Source organism: Lepisma saccharinum, chromosome 21 (assembly GCF_977018435.1).
Source record: "Lepisma saccharinum chromosome 21, izLepSacc3.1, whole genome shotgun sequence".
Classification (NCBI taxonomy): domain Eukaryota; kingdom Metazoa; phylum Arthropoda; class Insecta; order Zygentoma; family Lepismatidae; genus Lepisma; species Lepisma saccharinum.
In genome coordinates, this window is record NC_139249.1 from 48,266,241 (window position 1) to 48,284,996 (window position 18,756).

General features: G+C 41.0%; 1 protein-coding gene across 1 annotated transcript; it reads right to left on the reverse strand.

The window, feature by feature from the left end:
* Positions 1 to 13,148: 13,148 nt before the first annotated feature.
* Positions 13,149 to 13,751, reverse strand: LOC146004165 (uncharacterized). Its single transcript, XM_083142831.1, has one exon. It carries the CDS (start codon positions 13,749 to 13,751, stop codon positions 13,149 to 13,151), a length of 603 nt encoding a protein of 200 aa, XP_082998957.1.
* Between the last annotated feature and the right edge of the window lie 5,005 nt (positions 13,752 to 18,756).

The window sequence follows — 18,756 nt, forward strand, 5'->3', positions numbered from 1 at the left end:
ACTTTTCAAACAATGTATTTATATTTATTTATTTCGTCTTCTTTTACATGGCGAAGTTAGGGCTGTGGAGCCTTTTCTTCCACTTGACCATGTTTACAAAAAAAATGAATGTGAAATAATTAAAATATTGAAAGAGAAAGAAAGAAAAAAAATATAAAATCAAAAGCTGCTTACTTTTAGGGATATTTGTTATCGAAGCAACACGCGACAAGCGACACGTGTCTCTTGGTAACTGGCTCTCAGTAATAAATGCAATCAACCATTCAGCTTGTGTTGTCTGTTGCTTGTGTGTCCCTAGGACTGAGTTCTTTTCCATACCGTCCATCGTGTCGCCCTGGCCTGTTGTTCGCGCATGCACAGTGAATATTTTGCTTCAGACGGCGTGAAATATCCGTGTCGCTTGAGGATTTCACCAATTGAACGCAGGCTTGTGTGACATGTTATCCTACAGCTGTGTGAAACGTAGCTGTTGACTGGATTGTTGTCTAGACGTATGTGTCCCTTGTCACTTCGGTCTGCAGCTACATTGAGAAACGTTGCTGTTGACTGGCTCGTTCCCAAGCGACACGGAACATTCACATCAAGCAACAAGAGCCTATTCAGTTTAAAGCAAAACATGCACGAACAACAAACAGAGTCGACATGATACACGATATTGAGAGAAAGTCCCAGTCCGAGCGACATGCGACACGAGAAGCTTATTTCAGTCATGAACAAGCTATGAAGATGAAATTGAATTCATTGTCACTCGCCCTCTTAGGGAGAACTCACACCGAAGCGACACGCAACATATGTCGCTTGGGAACGAGCCAATCAGCAGCAACGTTTCACACCGTAGCGACATGGCAGGCCGCACATGCCTACGCTCGATTGGCGAAATTCTCAAGCGACACGTGTCGCCGGTCACTTGTCGTTCCGGTGTGTTTTCTCCCTCCATCACGATTAATGTATTCACATAATATCCAAAGTAAAATATTAATGAAACTAGAATTAAAAAAATTGCAAGATGTAGGTTCCATTATTATAACATAACATTATATATAGTATAATTGAATGTGCAGTGAATTATTTTTAAAATTTAAATATCTACCTTCAGCATAGTTGTCTTACCTCTTTATGAAATATATCGGTGTTCTCTAAATGTGAATGTATTGCCCAAGCGTGTTCTTTGTATAGACACAAATTGTATTTTTAAAATGCGTTGAAGTTAATGTGACTATAATTGAAATTATATTCAGAGATCGAGACGAAAACGAGAGAGCGTTTACATAACCCGGGACAAGAACAAGATTTACAGTTTGAAAGAGGACCAGACTGACTGTCTGACTTCCTCTCGCTGTAATTTCTGTAGGGCCTCCCAAGGCATGTATCTAGAAATACACCGAACCAAGTGTGTCAGGAAAAATAATAATATGATGTTTAAGTTAAAATTATATTATTATCACATAAATAGGTAAAAAGATCGAATAACAGCACGTATTCATTATCTAGCTTACCTAAGATCGGCATAATTTGCATAAAAACAAGTGCCGTGGCAAAGAAATTCATTTCAAATTGATGAGGAATTGAATATTTATTGAATAAAAGAGAATGTTAGAGATCCGGTTAGCGAAAAGTAAAGTTCCTGATTAATATTTTATGCATATTGTTATAAATAGTAGCGTGCAAGCATAAATCTTTGGTACTGTCCTAATCCTTCTAAGCCCCCTAATTCCAATCTTTATTCCAATAAGTTCAAAGAGTGGGCCTCCTCGATGGCGCAGTGGTATCGTCGTTGCCTTGTAATCAAGGGGTCCTGGGTTGGATACCCGGTGGAGGCAAGTAGTGGTTTGGATCTCACCTTAAACTGTAAGTCCAGTCCCGATTAGACTTTCTGTGCAAAAGGTAGACTTAAAAACAACAAATCAATCAATCAGTTCAAAGAAATTTATAACCATCGATTATGTAATAAATGCTACACAAGTATATTTTCATTATTTAATTTTTGCACTTGGTAAGTCTTTCTTGGGGAGGGCTCCGGACCCCTCCCCAAATAAGTCCTTGAGTTTCCATGGAATTAGTAGTAATTATCTCGACTTGTATTCAAGGTGTCTCACGTTCGATCCCCGGTAGAACTACACAGTGGTCTGGATCCCACTTTATCCTGTAGGCCCAGTCCCGATTACCCTATTTGAGAATGTAATTGACTTAAAACAAATTTAATTTTGCTATAATTTATGTAAGATTCAATTGGGACAGTCTCTGTATTAATGTATTTATTCTTTTGGAAAATAGTAATAAGACAAATGAAAACACAATGAAAAAACAGCCGGGTGACGGAAGTCAACTTTGGATTTTCCGAAATGGTCGTAGCACGGTCAAAAGCCGCCCCCAAGGGAAAAGACAATGCCAAGGGTAGAAGAAGAAGTAATCCAAGCCACGCCCACAGTAGTAAAACCTGGTCAGTCATCTATCGGCAGACGGCTGAACTTGTAGGATTTGAAAATAACCTCGCCAGCCGATGGCCAGCCTCGCCACGGCTCGAATAAAGCCATTCTCAAAGCTGTTTGAAAATGCATATCAATGTTTGCAATGGCGTATTGTCACAATGGGCCTCTCAATTTGAAAAACAAAAAAATCAGTTTACTCAGGAAGGGTGCAAGAAAGCCTTGCAAGGTTTAATTTTTACAGTAACTTAGAATCGGGCTCTATACGCCGATCCAAAAACTGAGATATTTGACAGCTAATATCTATTAAAATATGGAAGTGATAAAAAAAATTTCGATAATCACTGTTAAGATTCATCCTTTCTGATCAATTCACCACAAAGCTCATTCAAATGCCTCAAATAGTTTTCGAGTAAAAGTGTTCTGAATGAAGGTCTGTTTTTCCGCTGCCCATGATATGGCCTCTTAAGAGTCCATAATGTTGAGGCAAGAAAATAAAAAATGGGGAGCAACTATCCCTTATTAATTCGTCGCCACTGTAAGGCTGTCATTTTAATCAGAACGTGATATCGGAACATTTTTTTCCCATCGACTCCTCTGTTTCCATGCATTAACATTGTGTGCCGGAACCATCTCAGTATGTGTGTTTGTCCATTTCTTCTCACCAGGCATAAAAACATCCATGGTGTCTTTTAGTGTTTTTACACATGGACGGGATGGACAATCCACTCGACAACGCGAGATTCAAATTGTGGGCTGCGAACTGGAGGCAGACAGCTCTCGAATATTTCTCTCTGATTCAAGCCTGAACACCACTAACGTGTCTTGTCCTTCCATGTTCGCAGCTCTTATAAAAGCCGAAACCCACCAAATTGTTCAGATTCAGGCCTTAGAACTCACAAGTGTTCAAAAATGCCTGTCAGAGCTTTCGCTGTCTTGTCATATATCGGCACGAAACAAAGGAAGTCTTGAATACAGATGGATTACGAAACAATTAATGCACAGTGAAAACCCTTCCGTTCCCAACACATCTAATGTTTCGTCTCCCAGTGTGATCAAATGCTTACTCATTTATCTCCAGTGACGTGCCCAAGGGAGGGTTGGTGAGGCCATAACCCCATTTGACCCAGTACATAGCGTAAGTTTTGTTAATTTTGTTCCTCTTGAACAAAGACAGGAAAAAAATAGCAAAATCAGGACTGACCACCAAAAATAGTATGCGTAACCCCTCTCTCTTCCGAAAATCCTGGGCACGCCTCTCTTTATCTCGGACACATTTCTTAAAATCAACTCACCAGACGTTTTTATCCGCATTGGAGAGTGAAGTAAGATGCGTTCTTCCTGCAGGTTTGGATATGATCCTTTAGGTTGCTGTCGTCTGCCTGCCTTCACACCTAACCTTAACAATGCCTTAATTTTCCATCCTTGTGACTTGGATTTTCAAGACTTAGGAAGGTTTCAGACCGAAGGGACACGCGATACATGTCGATTGAAATGGGCCAATCAACAGCAACGTTTCACACCGTAGCGACACAAAAGGCCGCACAAACCTAATCTTCAGGCGACACGGTGTGAAATCTCCCTTATTAGGCCACTGTCATTGTCACCTCGAAGTAGTAGCTCTTGTTGACCACAGAAAAATTTCTCCTCAACCGGTGAGAATGCTCCTCAGTTTTATTCTCTCTCCTATATTTTCTGTGCTTGTTCACTATACAGGCAACACCTTACGATTTGATATACACAGGACATGTACTACGTAGACATTTTAACGAATCTTCTCGACATTCATAAAATTTTCGGCTGTCCCTTTATGGTAGTTAAATGTTTGAATGTGTTTCGAACCCAGTAGGCTTAAACAAAAGTATTTTTTATACCATGAAATTCTCGGACTGCATATACGAAATTTAGTCCTGGCAAAACTAAATCATCACTCAAAACTTTGCTTTTCAGTTGATCTATGCCGCTTATTTCTGTTTTAATAAACCACTCCAATACCCGGTACTGCTGAAATATTCACTTTAGAGAGAGAGAGAGGAGGGGGGGGGGGCTTGATATCTTCGGCTCACGAACCGAACTAGCACTACACTGAGGCCCCGGAAGTTCTGCAGTCGTCAATGTCTTCATTGTCGAATCACTATATGTTATAAAGCAACCAGATGACGCTGACTGATCTGATCACCAATCGACTGTATAAATTGTCACAGTTACCTTTGAAATCTCATTAACAGATTCTTTGTACAGATCAACCGAAAACTTAAATCCGCGTATTTATATCCTCATTATATTCTAGAACGTTCCGCAGATAAAACAATTTGTTAATATTGCCAGTAGTTGACTCCTTCTCTCATTCAAGAACGTACCCCTCTCCCCCCTTCCAGAGATTAGAAATTACAAGGAATCGCCCTACGTGTGGCGCTACCTTTGCTGGGCAGCTTCCAAATGCTGACAAGTCTCTACATAGTGCTCAAGTGCGCTGCGACAACACCGAAAGTGCAATAAAAGTTTACGTTGAATATTATGAACAATAGGGTTATAGAACATTTTCGTCTTGCCTCGATAATTGTCTATCTCCTTAAATCATCGTCACATTATTCAAAAAGCCAAAAACCTAATTTTATCTAATGTAAAATAAAAATTTTCCTCGGGGGGGGGGGGGGCTCGAGCCACCTCAACCCCACCTTGGATACGTGCTATTAACAATAACAGGGTTATAGAACATTCTCCGTCTTGTCTCGATAATTATTTCTCCCAAATTATCATCACATTATTCAAGAAGCCAAAATCCTAATTTTATCTAGTGTAAACAGAAAACATTCCTGAAGTTGGGCTCGAGTCTCCTGATTCCCACCTTGGATACATGCTATTGACAATAATAAGGTTATAGAACACTCTCCGTCTTGTCTCGATAATTATTTCTCTCAGATTTATAAATTTATTATCTTCACATTATTCAAGACTTCAAAAATCTAATTTTATCTAGTGTAAATTGAAAAAATTCCTGAGGGGGGGGGGGGCTCGAGCAACCTCATCCCCACCTTGGATACGTGCTATTAACCATAACAGGGGTATAAAACATGGTCCGTCTTGCCTCGATAATTATTTCTCTCCTTACATTATTTTCACATTATTCAAGAAGCCAAAAACCTAATTTTATCTAACGTAAACTGAAAAAATTTCCTGGGGAGAGGGTCGAGCGCCCCGTGCCCCATCTTGGATACGTGCTATTATCAATAACAGTGTTACGGAACATTCTCCGTCTTACCTCGATAATTATTTCTCTCCTTAAATTATTGTCACAATATTTTATTTCACACCACAAAAAACCAAAAACCTCATTTTATCTAGTGTAAACCTAAAACTTTCGGGGGGGCTCGAGCCCCCTAAGCCCCCCTCTGGATACGTGCCTGTACTCCCCCATTAAAAAAATACATTTCCTTCCAAATATATGCATTTCCTTTTTATATTTGAATCCAGAAATTGAAGTCACTATAAGCCCCCTGCCCCCCCCCCCCCAAGAAAAAATCAGAAAACTGTTCGGATTGAATGGAAATATTGCCGGCCAAACCTTCTTCACTTTAATTCGTTTTTTTTCTCGAGGGCCTCTTCGATTCCGTAGTGGTAAACAAAGACCCCCCGAGTTCGATACCCCCAACGGCATATAGTTGTTCGGGTCTCACTTTAAATTATAGGTCCAGCACCGATTTGCCTACCAGTGCATAAAGCGGACTTAAACTTCTAACTTAGTTTTCCGCAGTGTAATATTTCCAGAATTGAGAAAAAATGTCAACGAAACAGTCAAGTGTACGCCCAGTTACGTTGTTTAGAAACAGGCAGGGAGAAGAATTAATGCAAAATAGATAAATTTCTGCGAAATTCTTAAAATGTGCCGAAAACTAAAACATTTTATGGGGCACGTTTAATTTTAAAATTATATTTGTTAAATAGTTTATAAAAACTCTCTTAATAATAATATAGCTACATGGTGTATTAACGAAAACTAAAACTAAAGTGGACATTAGTGCCAAAGTCGTAAAATTCATGATTATCCTTTTCAAGATATAATTGTAGCATTAGAACAACACCCTTCATATGATAACACATAACAAAGATTTTTCTTTATTTGCTTATAATTACAGACGGATTTGAATCTCAATTTGGAATGCTTCTTTATCTATCTACCTCAGAAATAACAATAATTACTGCAACGGAATCCGTGCAATTATATGTTCACAAGTCACTTTCACTCGACAAGCAGAAATTCCTGCGGCAGAAACATGACAGTCTTCTCCAGCACCCTGTCTTGACCTTATAGAACTCCATCTCCTTCTCAAGGATTCTAAAATCCAACTTCAGGTCTTCAATCAGATTCTTTTTCGTTTCCTTAATTGACAGGCAATGGCTTTTCATGAACCGCACAGCATGTTCGTGATCGAGTCGCTTGGGTTGTTCAAAATAATATTTGAGTCTGTTTTCGGAAGCCATCTGTTCGTCCGAAAGCTTTCGTTTAAGGCTTGCTTCCAAATCCTGGATCTTTTTGTCAAATCTAGATAGCGCACTTGTAGAAAACAGTTTTTTCTGCAGTGAGGACTTCTGGGAGTCCACGAACTGACTAATTTCTTCCTCAGCACGCTTCCATTCACTGTTATAAACTATGGATATGGGACTATCTTCGCTCTTTTCAGCTTCTTTGTCGCCGTTTGCCTTTCTCTTCTTCTGGTTTTCGGTATGGACAACTATCATTTGCCCTCTCTTCCCTGCGAAAGTTAAAATCTCAGGTGCCGGGGGGGTTCGCTCTTCTCGTGGTGGACTTCCCACGGAGCCCCGCCGACACTGAATGCAGTAGTAACAAGGCATAAGCGGCTTCTCCTTTTTCTTCCCAACCATCTCGTAGAAACTTCTCTCTTCCAGAATCCTCCTGAACTCTCGTTCTATGTGGTTCATTAGATTCCTCCTGAACAGTTTTACAGTCTTGCATTGGAACGTAGCGAATTTCAATGTGTAATGTGCTCTGTTGTTTTTTTTGGAGAGCAGGAAGTATTGCAGCTCTTCCTCCTGTTTCGATTGAAGCTCCTCGCACCTCCATACTAATGCTGCTTCCAAGCTGGCAACCTCCTTCTGGAAGACGGTTAACGCGCTTTTCTTCAAAAATTTCCCTTTCAAGCTCTTCATTGAAGTGGATTTTTTTGCTTGAACAGCGCAGTTCACCATCACCATCGTGTCCTCCCACTCAGCACTAACGTAAGTCCTGATGAACTTTTCGCCCCGCCGAGAGCGCGAATCTTCATCTGCAAGCTGCGAGGGCGTTGTTTTCTCTACTTGAACCTTAATTCCATCAAAGCGATCCATTTTAGTAGTTTCGTGTTGCGTTGCATCGTCCCCCGAATCTTGAGTGTCTGTGGGCGAGATCGCATCAACTGCCAGAGCGCCTTCACGATTCGTGGTCGATTCCTCACGATCTTCTGCCATTTGACGTGTCCTGGCCTCATAAATCCTCTCATGATGTCGTTTATCCTTTCCAGCGACCTGCACGCCGTTGGAAGAAATTCTACTGTAGTCGTCGCCTCTTCTGTAGACGTTCCTAGCAGCGCTTCCTTCCTTCGATGTGCTGGCTTCTCCATGTGCTTTCGCATCGGCAGACAGAGCGTCTTCATTATTCGTGGTCGATTCCTTACGATCTTCTGGCAGTTGACGTGTAGTGGCCTCATAAATCCTCTCATGATGTTTTTCCTTTCCAGCGACCTGCACGCCGTTGGAAGAAATTCTACTGTAGTCGTCGCCTCTTCTGTAGACGTTCCTAGCAGCGCTTCCTTCCTTCGATGTGCTGGCTTCTCCAGGTGCTTTCGCATCGGCAGACAGAGCGTCTTCATTATTCGTGGTCGATTCCTTACGATCTTCTGGCAGTTGACGTGTAGTGGCCTCATAAATCCTCTCATGATGTTTTTCCTTTCCAGCGACCTGCACGCCGTTGGAAGAAATTCTACTGTAGTCGTCGCCTCTTCTGTAGACGTTCCTAGCAGTGCTTCCTTCCTTCGATGTGCTGGCTTCTCCAGGTGGTTTCACATCGGCAGACAGAGCGTGTCCATGATTCGTGCGTGGACCTGCGCGGTCTTCCGTCAGCTGATGCGTCACGGCCTCGGCCATGTTTTCAAGTTCTCTTGCATTGTAAGGAAACTGTACGCCGTGGGACAAGAGTTCGCAGTAAATGTCACCGCTTTCGTGTACGTAGCTAGAAGAATACTCAGATGTCGGTTCCCTCTCGTCATAATTCGTGGGTCTTCTGCCACGGTCTTCTGCCAGCTGACAAGTCACGGCCTCGGCAATCTTGTCAAGTTCTTCCTTCTGAGGAATACTCGTTGCTTCCTGTATTGTTCTCCTCGCTTTCCCTTCAAAATATCTGTCGCAGCAAGCACAGGGTGCTGCACAATCTATAATATAGTTCATTTCCAGGGGTTTTATCGACAAATCACGGTTTAGTTTAAAATCTGTCTGCGGCAAGTGGCTGCGTGACCCTTTGACGCTCTCTTCTTTTCCAGTGCACTCATTCTGGTCGTCGGTGGCCTTTCTGAGCGACTGCGAAGTGCTCAGTGCCCTAGCAGCGATGCCATATCTACGCTCGTCATTTACAATGTATGCACCTGGCGATTCATTATCTTTCACCCTCCATGCAGGAAAAAGAGTGACGACCAGGGCTTCTCCTTCAGGCAAATCTATCTCTTGGCCACGTATCGGGTGCGAATGTGAGTTGGGGTCCCGATGCCTATCTTCTGCATTAACTAGTAGAATATCGTCTTCTGTTAAAGCAATGTTCGTTCTCTTCTTAATGTTTTCATTGTTCTCAATGGTAAGGAAGATTGGATCCTTGTTGGTTTTAATCGTCTCCGTAATCTTGACGTGCTCGTCTTGGGTGAGAACAGCAGCTTCCTTTTTGGTCTCCATATCACTCTTTATCACTGAACTTTCAACAATCTTGTGGAAACCATGAACCAGCACGTCGAAAGCTCTAACTCGTAGCGTTTCGTCAGTCATCTTATAAATTTCTCTAATGCTGACAGAAAAGATTACTCGAGGTTGGCCGTCCGTCTGAATTAAAGAAGCGTATCTCAGAACCGAAGATGATTGATAAGACAGGAGTCGATAGATGAAAGAAGAGCTGTAAAGACGATCCTGAAAAGTCCATACTGTGAAGAACTGGGTTGTTTGTATGCGATATGCATGATGCGAGTAACACTCGTCCAAATTTACAAATTTTCTTAAGTAGTTTTCTGCTTGACTAATATGTTTATGTACATCATAGCAAAGTCCCGCAAGCAGTTTTCTCCGAATTGGGGGATCAAATGCGCTTGTAGTCTGTCGACTGAGAATTTGCAGCCTGGTCCTGACGGACATCAAATCACGAAAGATCTGCGAAACAAGATCCATAGCGCTATCTACTCACTTTTGCACCGTTTTTTCTTCGTAGCGTTTATCGCACTTCTATGCCCAAAGACTTGTATTCGCAGGTCTAATTACCGGGCAACGTGTTCTCCTTTATATTCAGAGCCAACAATGCGCTTGATCGTTTATGTACTGTTGCTAATCCCATTTTAACTTTTGCTCTGATAGTAATTATTACTTTGCTTCCCTTACTTTTACAACTCACTCGTGTTGCTTTCCCGTTCACTCGATCTAATTGAACCCTTTCGCTGCTCCGTTAGGGAATGAGGAAACGACAAGCGCTACAGGAAGCGAAGAGGTGAAATACTTTTGTAGCCCCACCGCAGTTAAAGAGTGTGGAGGGATTGTAAATGCTCGTCTAGTTCTCGAAATATATACTACAGGGTGTCCCACGAACGGCGCAACTGGGAATTAAGAGTGGCGTTACTTGTAACCGAAACCTGTACATACATAAGTCATACACCAAATGTTAGCCCTGTCCAAGTAGTTATTTTTAAACATAGAAACAACAAACGGGGTGCAGTGTTGTTCTTGCAGTGTTGCCAAATGTAAGTGAAAGTGTAAATTTATTTTTCCACAACGCATGGAAAATTACATGTCTAACATTCGTACGTAAATTTGGACGTCAATTTCCACCTTGGGTAGGTGGACTATTTCGCCATCTATAGTTCAGAGAAGAAAACCGATCGTTCTCGCGTATAGCCAATCCTGAAATGCCTCGTAAAGGCGTACCGGTCCAAATGTGTGTTTTAAAAAAAAATATGAGGTACAGTGGCAACACTGTTGATGTTTGAAGGCAACAAAAGGTATGTTTAGTGATGGTCTATGACATGGAAATACTGGAAACAGGAAAAAAAGAAAGTGAAAATTATGGTGAAAATAGTGTTACTTACCTACTCCTGACAACCATGCGAAATAGTCCACCTACCCAAGGTGGAAATTGACGTCCAAATTTCCGTACGAATGTTTGACATGCAATTTTCCATGCTTTGTGGAAAAATAAATTTACACTTTCACTTACATTTGGCAACACTGCATGAACAACACTGCACCCCGTTTGTTGTTTCTATGTTTAAAAATATCTGCTTGGACAGGGCTAACATTGGGTGTATGACTTATATATGTACAGGTTTCGGTTACAAGTAACGCCACTCTTAATTCCCAGTTGCGCCGTTCGTGGGACACCCTGTATAAATTTGTGTGTGAATATGATGGTTGATGTTGTTTACTCTTCGCTTTTCTGCCACTTTTTTGGCTAATCGTGAAGATGAGTGATTAACTCAATGTACAGACACTCAGAAATAACATCCATGCTCAGGTCGGGGATCGAAGCCGGGCCTCCTGGGATCGTAGTGTGCTGTGATAAGCCTGGTAATTGCATATGTATTTACATATATTTAGGTATGTATGAGTGTATAAATAATTGTTTTGTGCATATCGACGAATTGCCGTTTTCACTGTGGTTTGTCTTTTGTGATGGGTGTCTCTTAAACTAACGTGTTCGCCCTGTAAAGCATATAGTGGTTCTGATCCCACTTTAAACTGCAGATACATTCACGGTTAGCCTTTGTGCATGAAGTGGACTTTAAAAAAATCAAGTTTAACAAGCAAGTGTGTATGTGAAACAAGAGCTAAATAAGCAAATAAAATATATCATTATTCACCGTCGCGAGAAATACGAGTAAAAAACGACACCAAGAATTAGCATTTTTTTTTTTTTTTTTTTTTTTTTTTTGTAATTTAGCGCGCCGTACTCTGTGGCGCAGCGATCAGCAAAGCGCGCTACGACACCAGAGTTCAAATCCCGGCCTGGGCGTGTTCTTTGGCAGTCTCCATTCAACAATTTTATCATATCATCACGTAACTTCATCTTCGCGATTAGCCAATAGTTGCAAAAAGCGACGCTAAATAACCAAAATCGAGTCGAACCCAGAGACGAGAGTCTACCACGCAACACGCTCGCCACTGATTAGGCGTACCCTCTGCCAACCCCCCCCCCCTCCCAGGGCAACGCGTTGAAGAGAACAAACATATTCGTATTCGTATATGCTGCCTCAACAGGTAGTCCACGTTCAGGCATGTATCTAGAATTTTTTTCGTCTCAATAATAATAATAATAGCAACAATAATGTAAATCTTTAAATTAATATAACTAAGTTGTAATTAAATTAAATACTAATTAAATATTTACATTTAATAATATTGGATTTTTATTATTACATGAATACGTAAAAAGATATAATATCATATATTTATTATCTAACTTGCGTGTACTGAAGATCTCCAAAATTTGTATAAAAGCAAGTAAATTAATGTCAAATAGATAATGAATTGAATATTTATCGAATAATAATCCAGTTGATCCAGTTAGATCCAGTTCACGAAAAATTCCTGATTAATATTTTGTGCATATATCAGAAGTAATAGAGTGCATAAATCTTTTTTGGTACTATGATCCAATATAATAATAATAGTAATATATATAATAATAACGTAGTACCTTCGAGTCCAGTATTATGCTGAAAGTACATTTTCATTATTTTATTTTAGTGCTTGGTGCCTTTCGAGGGGGGGGGGTGTTCGGAACCCTTCCCCCTAAATACGCCCTTGTCCAAATTCAATATGCCGCTAAGGTAGAGGTTCCAATCTCACTGACTTTACTTGTTCTTAGCCTTTTAGCATATATATATACTCTATGTGATCAAAAATATCCGGACACTCACTGGAATTAGGGCGTGAAGTTCGAAGCATCCTCCATCGGATGCACTGGCAATCAATACCATGTGGAGCCATCCTTGACCTTGATGACAGCCTCCACTCTCGCAGGCATACTGGCAATCAGGTGGCGAAAGGTATCTTGGGGAATGGCGGCCCATTCTTCGCGGAGTGCCGATATGAGAAGAGCAGTGGATGTTGGTCGGCATGGTCTGGTACCAAGTCGGCGTTCCAAAACATCCCAGAGATGTTCAATGGGATTCAAATCGGGGCTTTGCGCAGGCCTGGCCATAAGTGGGACGTTTTTCTCTTGAAACCACTGTCCCACACAGCCCACAGTGTGGACGGGCGCATCGTCATGTTGAAACACGCAATGAACATCTGTGACCTGTTCTTCGATGGTAGGCAGCATGAACATTTGTAAAATGTCAACGTAATGATGTGCCGAGGCAGTACCATTCAAATCAACGAGGGGACCAACCTCCTTCGAGGAAAAACATGCCCACACTGTCAACCCACCTCTGTTGGCACAACACAGGATGCTAAATGTTGTTCATGAGGCATTCGCCCCACTCACACACGATCATCTGATCGCCACATGGTATAAAGCAATTTGTTACTCCACATCACGGATTTCCACTGTTCTAACGACCAGTTGTGCCTCTCCTTGCACCATGCGTGACAGCGCTTCGCATTTCGTTGGGTAATGTGGGGCTTATGGGCAGCCACTCGTCTATGGTAACCGAGTCGTCGTACCTCACGTCGCAAGGTCATGCTGCTAGGATTACATCCTGCCCTGGTTTGGAATTCCTGTGTGATGGTGGCGATCGTTGATTGCCGGTTCTCTCGTACTACCCTATTCAACACTCGGCGGTCTCTGTCTGTCAACATGGGCGCTCGGCCAGAACGTTTTGCGGTTGTACACGTCCCATTATGTTTCCACTTTACTATCACATCGGTGAAAGTGGATTTCGAGATGTTTAGGAGGGTGGATATCTCGCGCACTGACTTGTTACTCCTGTGGCACCCAATCACTTCACCACGTTCGAAGTCTGTAAGTTCCTTCAACTGACCCATTCTGCTGTCTCGTGCACTATGCTGCCTGTAGTGGTCCCTTGCTTGCCTCACCTCACTGTAGATGGCTCCACAGAGTGGCTTACTATGCACAACACACATTTTGACTGGTGTCCGGATATTTTTGATCACATAGAGTATATATATATATATATATATATCACAGTTCGTTGCATGTAATTCTGGTAGCAAGATCCTTATATAAGTTCGCGTGCATTCAGAACTTCTTACAGGTTTTTAAAATTTGCTCACATGGGCCCTAGGCATTACAGTTGGAAGGAACTAGACGATCAAAAAATAGAACGCAAATCTCTCATGTATACACCGTACATATCCTCCGTGGATCTTCGGGCATCATCGGGGTACTTGCCTTGCATCGGTTGTTGTATGTTTCGATGGTCATCGATATATGCTTGTGTCAAGGTTATTAAAAGTCCAGGAATGGGTTCTATTGGGTTCCTTTGCAGGACCGGAACCTTTTTTTTTTTTAGCACAATTTAAATTCGGTCCAAGTTGCGTAATGTTTCTTTCAAAAAAGGTTCCTGGACCGTATTTAAATTGAGGCGGAGGAAAAGTTCCTGGACTGAATTGAAATATTTTACAGATAAAAAGGTTCTTTACGGTTCAGAACCTATTTACGCTTCGTGATTTTCTCTTCTGGACCGGAATTGAATTTATTTAAAATTTCTGGACCTATAACAACAGTGGTTTGTGTAAATAAAAGCCCTTGCTCGTAATGCAAAAAGACCACACTTAAGAATGTGTACAACTGTGAGGAAGAGTCGATAGTTTGCCACGTGGGACACCCAGGTGGTTCGATTCCCGAGATGGGTGATCTAAGGTCGGAATTTTTCCGGCCTTACACTGAGACGCGACAAAACACGGAAATATCCGGCAACAGTTTGTCTGCTTCTGTTGAAATCCAATGGTGTAACGCCCACTACATGGAAAAGCGCGGAACAGAAGCCGGAATTTCCGTGCCAGAAGTCTGCAGGTTATCTTAAGATCTGTCGCCCACCATGCGCGCAGACTACGTGGGTGCTCCGGGGCTCGAGCACTCACAAAAATAATCTTGTGGGTGCGCCGCACCCACAAGATTTTTAGTTTAGTTTGATAAAAACAAAATAAAATAAATATTTCTCACTTGCCATTATCAAAAAATAATAAGCAATTAAAACATTGAGATGGAAGTTAAAATTTCTAATGTCTAAAACATAATTGTTTCAAATGTGTTTGTGCAAAAGTAATCAAGCAACACATTCCCCCCTTCGTTGCCTGTCTCTGGCCAAGTCAAAGGCAGTCTCCACAATAACAATGGAAGTATATTGACATTACCAAAATTGCAAACAAATTCATAAGTGCAAATGACGTAAGAAGGAATGTGTTTTGTATTGAAAGTTAACATGTCATGATTATTATTAGTATTTGGTACATAAAGTTAGTCATTTTGTAGTTTCTGTTTACAACAAAATCCATGAATAGTTCTTTCTGCAATACAATTAAAATTATTTGCATTTATGAAGATTTTTTCATTTTAATATGTATGAATGTGGTATTTTCTTTTAGTAACGTGCTGATAATATCATTGCCTCTTGCAATCATTGTGCATGTAAGTTGTTTAAAGTATACAATACTTAATAATTACAGATCTAACCGCCATTGATATGCACCCACAGAAATTTTGGAAAGTCGGCGCCCTTGTCGCCCACTAAGAACTCGGAAGCTGGCCTGTTGAGTTTTGTTGCCGCGTTTGCGGCGTCTCAGTGGGCGTCAAGTTTTAAGCGGCTCTGCGGCTCACCCAGTCTCGAATCAGTGGGTACAGCGCATTTGGTTTAGCATGAGCTCTGGCATGCGCAAAGCGGGAAAGGTTTGTCGTCTGCAGAGGACGTCACGTGACTCATAGGAGCAGTGTTGCAATACGCGGAAGTTACAATTCTACTAGACAAAATCTGGCAAAGCTATATGCTGTTCACGCTGTCCTCCACGATCGTGAAATTCGTCAATTGCTCTACGAATATCACACTTGTCAAATTCGTCCACATCAGTTTGAAATTTCTTTCTTCCGCGTGGTTTGTTAGGCGTTACTAATCCCTTCCCAGTTACTTTGTAGCAATTATTTTCGTTTCAAAGTACTTACTGATATATCAGTAGCTGCGGAAACACGCTTTTGCACATGTTTCGCGTTCAACGCAAGACTACTGTCAGCTTCTTTCTTCATAAACTTATGAAAGTTACGATAATTTCTCTACTCTGACTATGAACCACTTTGCTTTCTCCAATATTCATTCCAGTTTTCCCCCCAGCTTCCGTTGAATAATAATAATAATAATAATAATAATAAATTCTTTATTTTCGTAGACCCATATCCATGGGTGTGGAAAACGTCATACAATACTAAATATTACAAAATGAGTAAGATTACAATAAAAAGAACAAAATGGAAACACAAAAATACAAATAAATCATATGGGTTAAACATAAACAGTTATAAGTGTCACATACTAAACTTGTAAAAGAGATAATCCAAAATATAGGAGACATACAATATCAAAAGAATTTAAATGCTTCAATTTACTAATCCAATTTAACTATTGAAATTAATTGAGATTATATAGAGGTATATCTGTTAAATACTGCTTAATTGATTTCAGTTTCTTGTGAGTGTCTGTAATTTCTTTGATGTATGTGGGAAGTTTGTTATGGTATTTTATTCCTGCAACATGAGGTGATTTGTCTGAGAGAACAAGTCTGTGTGCTTGCATGTGGAAGTTCTCATTTTGACGTGTGTTGTGCTGATGGATGGTCGAATTCTTATCTAATTTACGGTGTTTTAGTACATATTCAATTACTTTGTAAATATATAGGGAATATATGGTCATAATTTTATTTTCTCTAAATAATTCTCTACATGAGTTTCACCCTAAGCAACACAGGTCAACAATCACCTTACTCGTGGTAACACGATCTGCCTCCCCCTCCTCCCCCCGAGAGAAAGAGGAGGAGACGGAGGATGCATGCCTCTTTCGTCGAAGGGTTTAATCAATTCACCGTCAAAAAGAATCCTCTGTCATTCTTTTCCTTCAACTATCACCTTCTCAAACTGTCGGTTTTTTAATATATATATATATATATATATATATATATATATACATACAGTATATATATATATATATATATACAGTAAGTACCGAACACACCTAGCAATAAGCTCTGAAGTCAGATTATGGATATAGGTAATTGTTAAGGCAGTTAGCAACTCTGATCTCAGTAGAACTCTCGCACCGTCCCGCTGACGGCAGGCTTCTGCGGAGCTGAAGGCCAGATCTCAAGCTAAACCGAATGGCCTGTGCCTGGCCGCAACCCTGGTGGTAAAGGCGGCCGGTGCTGATCACATCACCTTCAAAATCTCTATCATATTATTGGGCGATGTGACATGGGAGTATTTTATCTCTTGTTGTTTTCTCTTTCGTGCTGCTGTTGGTGCTTTTTTGGTGAAGGTACGAGGTTTATATATGTGTGTGTGGTGTGCGTTCGTGTGTGTGTGTGTGTGTGTGTGTGTGTGTGTGTGTTTGTGTGTGTGTGTGTATATATATATATATATATATATACACAATATATACAGGGTTAGTCAAAAGTATCGGAACAGGCCAGTAATAACGAGACGCGTGGACGGAGGAAAATCACATGTTGCAAGTGGGTATTGGTGCGGAAACTGCATTCAATGGAGGTATGCCCATCATGGCAGCCATCTTGGATTCCGCCATATTGGATATCACGCAATATTTTCAAATGGAAAGGGGTATGTATGACACATCAGTTTAGGCTAGAATCGTCCCACAAACGACAAGCAGAACTCATTTTGGACCTAACGCCATTCGTAGAAGAGATAGGGTGTGCTACGTTTAACTGCAGAAAATGAAATTTGTCTGAAAGAGACGCGTGGACGGAAGACAATCACATGTTGGAAGTGGGTATTGGTGTGGAAACTGCAATGAATGGGGGTGTGGCCATCATGGCAGCGATCTTCTATTCCGTCATATTGAATAGCAAAAGGACTTCTCTGGATATGCTACAACTTGCACTTTGCAGTTTTTACGATCGGTTGGCATATTGTCAGACAGTCGACGGCAAGCAGTTTCAGCACTTGTTTGATGCATTCTGTAAGTCAATGTCATGTTTTCTTGTTCATGCTCTCTGTAATTTGCAGTGTACAGTTACCCACAGGAATACAGTAAACAATTCTTTCAGACAAATGTCATATTTTGCAGTCAAACATAGCACACCCTATCTCTTCCACGAATGGCGATAGGTCCAAAATGAGTTGGGATTGTCGTTTGTGGGACGATTCTAGCCTAAACTGATGTGTCATACATACCCCTTTCCATTTGAAAATATTGCGTGATATCCAATATGGCGGAATCCAAGATGGCTGCCATGATGGGCACACCATATATAATATAATATAAAAAAGAAGTTGCCCTTGAATACTTTCCTAACTATAGATTTAAATCTTTATCAGGTTCTGGATATTTCTAGAAGCTTGTGGAAACCGGAAATAGGTTCAATTTCGGACGCCCTGGGATCCATTGTCGACACAACAAAGGTTTTTCACAAAAATGAATGTGGTTCACATTCAGATTGATATCTTTATCTATTTGTATCAGATGAGAACTATTGTCACCAAACTAATTAATAAAATATTACACGAGTCAAATGAAAAAAAATAGTCCAATAAAAATTGTAGGGCATACTGTATTCAGATCAATGAGTTATCAACTGTTATTTACAAAACGACCTAAAGGCTGCAACACTGATCAAGTGAGCTTCAAAACGCCATTTGTGTCATTTTAAATATGGCACCTCCTCTACACACTTGCACAAGTGAAAAGGAGTGGTTTCAAGTCCTCGTCAGCCTAAAACGTACAGACATTTCTCGTCAAATGAAATTCAATATATCTGTGCATGCTTACCGCACCAGCAAGTTTACTAATGGAGGAGAAACTTCGACAATGGCCTCAGTCCGCAGCACGGCTGTAGGCAGGAAAAAGTTTCGGGGGGGGGGAGTTCATTCATAATTGTTCCCATGGGCGTCGCCAGAAATTTGAAT

What these genes read in the sequence shown, in the direction of transcription:
- LOC146004165 (XM_083142831.1), bottom strand. Translation starts at nt 13,751, where the DNA reads ATGTGTGTTGTGCATAGTAAGCCACTCTGTGGAGCCATCTACAGTGAG.